The 4,177-nt window shown below is 51.5% G+C and overlaps 1 protein-coding gene across 1 annotated transcript in view; it reads right to left on the reverse strand.

Annotated features, from left to right (window-relative positions):
* mrtfab (myocardin related transcription factor Ab) overlaps positions 1-4,177 on the reverse strand; it is a gene marked incomplete in the record, with an annotated part of 88,099 nt that overhangs the window by 14,200 nt on the left and 69,722 nt on the right. The window contains 5 exon segments of the mRNA XM_014027503.1: positions 331-423; positions 500-703; positions 791-1,753; positions 1,831-2,193; positions 2,429-2,600. Coding sequence (XP_013882957.1) covers positions 331-423; positions 500-703; positions 791-1,753; positions 1,831-2,193; positions 2,429-2,600 — 1,795 coding nt within the window.

Consider the following 4,177-nt stretch of genomic DNA (forward strand, 5'->3'; position numbering starts at 1 on the left):
CTCGTTTTAGCTTATGTTCTGCTCGTTTTAGCTTATGTTCTGCTCGTTTTAGCTTATGTTCTGCTCGTTTTAGCTTATGTTCTGCTCGTTTTAGCTTATGTTCTGCTCGTTTTAGCTTATGTTCTGCTTGTCTTAACTTGTGTTCTGCTTGTTTTAGTTTATGTTCTGTTCGTTTTAGCTTGTTTTGCTTATTTTAGCTCATGTTCTGCTTCTTTTAGGTCATGTTCTGCTTGTTTTAGCTGATGTTCTGCTTGTTTCAGCTCATGTTCTGCTCGTTTTGGCCTGTGATCTGATCATTCTGGTTGTGCTCTTTTCACTGCAGTTCATTACCTTCCTGTCTGGTTGGCTCACAGGCTCCGCCTCCGTCCTCTCTTTGGATTTGCTGTCAGAGCTCGGGAGTTTACTGGGTGTCGACTGTAGTCTCTGAAAACGTAAGATGAGATTGTTTGTGGACAGATTTTGTGACATGATGACTCTGTTTGAGCACAGCAGTGTGTACCTGCAGTGTGATGCGTCCATTGATTTTGGGGAGTGAGGACGTTCCGTTGGGCCTGTCTGCAGTGTGACTGGTCAGAGCGATCAGATAGTGGTTACCGTTGCTGTCCGTCACCAGTGTGGGGGTGCCGTTGGCCTTCAGGTCCAATGAAATGGCCTGAGTGTGAAGTGGAGTGTTGTTTTGTTGGTTGATGATGACTGGAGTCACCTGAAAACACAGGGATGGTATTTGTTTAGTTTTGTAGTGTTGATGTTGTGACTCAGCAGCATGTTGCAGGTTGTTACAGAGACTGACCTGCTGTGTGGAGGCTGCTGCTGCTGCTGCTGCTGCTGCTGCTGCTGCTGCTGTCTGCTTCTGCTGCTGCCTCTGATGAGCCCTCTGCTGTCTCCTCTGCTGGCTTTGGCTAACTGCAGACTTCTGGTTCTGGATCTGAACCTGCTTCAGCTGGTTCTTCTGCTGGGCCTGGACCTCCTGTTGGCTTTGTTTCAGATGATTCAGCTGCAGCAGCTTGTGCTGTGTGAGTTTCTGCTGGGTTTGCTGTATGATGAGCTGCTGCAGCTGCTGCTGCTGCAGGATCTGAGCCTTCTGTTTCTGCTCTTGTTGTTGTTTAGCCTCAGGACTTGTGTGCAGCTGCACCTGACCCTGCTGCTGCACCTGACCCTGCTGCTGCACCTGACCCTGCTGCTGCACCTGACCCTGCTGCTGCTGTTTGTGTTGCTCAGTCTGGAGCCGCTGGATGTGCTGGAGCCTCAGCAGAGTCTCCTGGGAGCACTGCAGGGCCTGGCTTGGCTTCTTCCCCTGACCCTCCTTGGTTAGACCCTCCATTTCCTCCTCAGGCTCCGCCTCTTCCTTCACCGTCAGCACCATGGGGGGCTGAACGGCCGAGGCCTTTATTACAGACTGGACTTCAACCACGGGGAAGGTTCTGCTCGGCTCGCTGCCTTCCTTCTTCACCACCACCCCAGCAGTCATCTTGCCCTGCTCCAGCTGAGACCTGAGGGTCTCCACCAGCTGCTGCTTCTGCCTCAGCATCTTAGTCAGCTCCTCGATCTGTTTGTCCTTCTCCTGCAGCATCTGGTCTTTGTCCATGAAGTCCATGGAGAGTCCAGACAGGGACTCTGTGGGCTGCACAGATCCTGACGTGGACCTGGCCAGGCTGCAGGAGCTCTGAATCTCCTCTTTAACACCAGAGAAAGGCTGTGAGAGGGGGTGCTGAGGGGAGGGGTGCAGGGTGAGCTGGGTGAGGGGAGAACTCACCTGGACCAAGACAAAATGAGACAAAAACTTTCAGCAAAAAAACAACAACAGGTGTTTATCCCACAAACAAGTCTCACCATCTCCCCAAACATGTCTCCATTACAGCTGGCCTCGTCCGGACTCAGGCCAGCCAGAGAGCGCTCAGACGGCGTGGGGGACACGGGAGGGCTGGAGCTGGTGCTGCCAAACCTCATGAGCCGTCCTGGGATCACCTGAGCCAGTGAGGACAGGGCTAGCTTGAGCCCGCCCTCTGCTGCCAGCTGCTCAGAGCTGGTGCTGGTGCTGGAACCCTGCGGGCCACTCTGACATGGTCCAGTCTTCAGGACCGCTGCGCTGCTGCTGCTCTGTTCCTGGTAGTTACGAAGCCTCTCAATGAGATCATTCTTTGTGCCGGAGACGGTCAAACCACGCAGTTTTAGTTCTTGTTTCAGCTCAGCCACCTGCCAAACAACACCAGGAAGCATGAACTATAAATGACAGGAGCTGGGTTTACATCAACTCTAATATACGCTAGTGTGCTAACTAGTGTGAGTTTTAGCTTCTTTTAACTCTAACAGAGTTTTAGCTTCTTTAACAGCCAGTCAACACTGAGCTTTCATTGTCTCTAGTTATTTATCTGATGTTACAAGCTGAACAGGCTGCATTAAACAGGTTAAAGCTGTCTGATGACAGTACTTTGAACTCATCCAGGTTGGCTGGCAGAGAGGCTGGTTTGGCTTTGCCCACTGCAGTCTGGCTCTGACGGGCAGTGGAGGTCTGACCAGAGGGGGTCGTGGTGGTAGTGGTGTTAGCACTGCGAGATGGGGAGGGGGCAGAGCTGGTGGTGGGAGGCTGCTCAGTTTGTGGCCTGAGAAGACAGAAAAGTTTGATTTTGTTCAGGAACATTGTAATAAAGACTCAATGCAATCAAATGACTCAAAACACACACAACCTCATTTAAAGCTGCTGTTTAAATTCTGACTTCACTAAATCCAGGTCTGAATGGCCTCAATGAGGACTGAAAACACTTTCACACAGTGTGTGAGGTGAGCTTAATGATTGCTCTGAGTGTTTTCACTTCGTGCTGCCACGTGCATCATTCTGAGCTGTAGCTCTGTGATGTAATATAATTATCTAATTAAACACAAAGCTGATGTTACATTCACAGCTGTGGATACGACAGCTGCCAGCTGGTAGATTTTTACCTATTTATTCAAAGTTTATTCATGGTGGAGGGGTTTGTGTGCTGAATGATCCTAGGAGCTAGGGTCTCCCATGGCAGATTGGTCCTAGGTGACAGGCCAGACAAAGAATGATTCAACAGATTCTTATGGACAGAAAAAAAAAAATCAAGGAACTCAGTGTCCCTTACCCGAAAGTGGGTTACCGGAAACCCACCCTGTAGCCAGGCCTGGAGGAGGGGCTCATCGGCGAGCTCCTGGTGGCTGGACTCAGCCCAAATGAGCTACATGGGTTTGGCTTCCTGTGGGCCCACCACCTGCAGGAGGGGCCATACGAGTCAGGTACATGACCCTGGCCTACCAAAACTGGCTCTTGGAACATGGAATTCCACCTTTCTGGTGGGGAAGGAGCCTGAGCTTGTGTGTGAGGTTGAGCGGTACCGGCTAGATATAGTTGGGCTCACCTCAACCCACAGCATGGGCTCTGAAACCGATCTCCTCGAGAGGGGCTGGACTTTATTCTACTCTGGAGTTGCCCATGGTGAGAGGCGCCGAGCTGGTGTGGGTCTACTTTTGGCCCACCGACTTGGTGCCTGTGTGTTGGAGTTTACCACTGTGGATAAGTGGGTAGCTTCCCTGTGCCTTCGGGTGGGGGGATGGGCTCTGATGGTCATTTGTGCTGATGCACCAAATGATTGCTCAGAGTACCCAGCCTTCTTGGGGTCCTTAGCGGGGGTGCTGGAAGGTGCTCCAGCTGGGGAGTCCTTTATTCTGCTGGGGGACTTCAATGACCAAGTGGGTAACGACAGTGTGACCTGGAGATTGGGAGGAACGGCCTCCCCGATCTGAACCCGAGTGGCGTTCTGTTGTTGGTCTTCTGTGCTCGTCACGGATTGTCCATCACGAACACCATGTTCAGGCATAAGGGTGTCCATATGTGCACTTGGCACCAGGACACCCTAGGTCGCAGATCGATGATTGACTTTGTAGTTGTGTCATCTGATCTGCGGCCGCATGTTTTGAACACTCGGGTGAAGAGAGGAGCTGAGCTGCCAACTGATCACCACCTGGTAGTGAGTTGGATCAGATGAAGGTGGAACATGCCAGACAGACCCGGTAGACTCAAGCGTGTAGTGAGGGTTTGCTGGGAATGCCTGGCAGAGGAACCCGTCAGGCAGATCTTAAACCCTAGACCCTAAAACCCTAAACCTAACCTCACAGGTACCTACCTGACCCTAAACTAACCTCACAGGTACCTACCTGA

Source organism: Austrofundulus limnaeus, unplaced genomic scaffold (assembly GCF_001266775.1).
Source record: "Austrofundulus limnaeus strain Quisiro unplaced genomic scaffold, Austrofundulus_limnaeus-1.0 Scaffold656, whole genome shotgun sequence".
Lineage (NCBI taxonomy): Eukaryota > Metazoa > Chordata > Actinopteri > Cyprinodontiformes > Rivulidae > Austrofundulus > Austrofundulus limnaeus.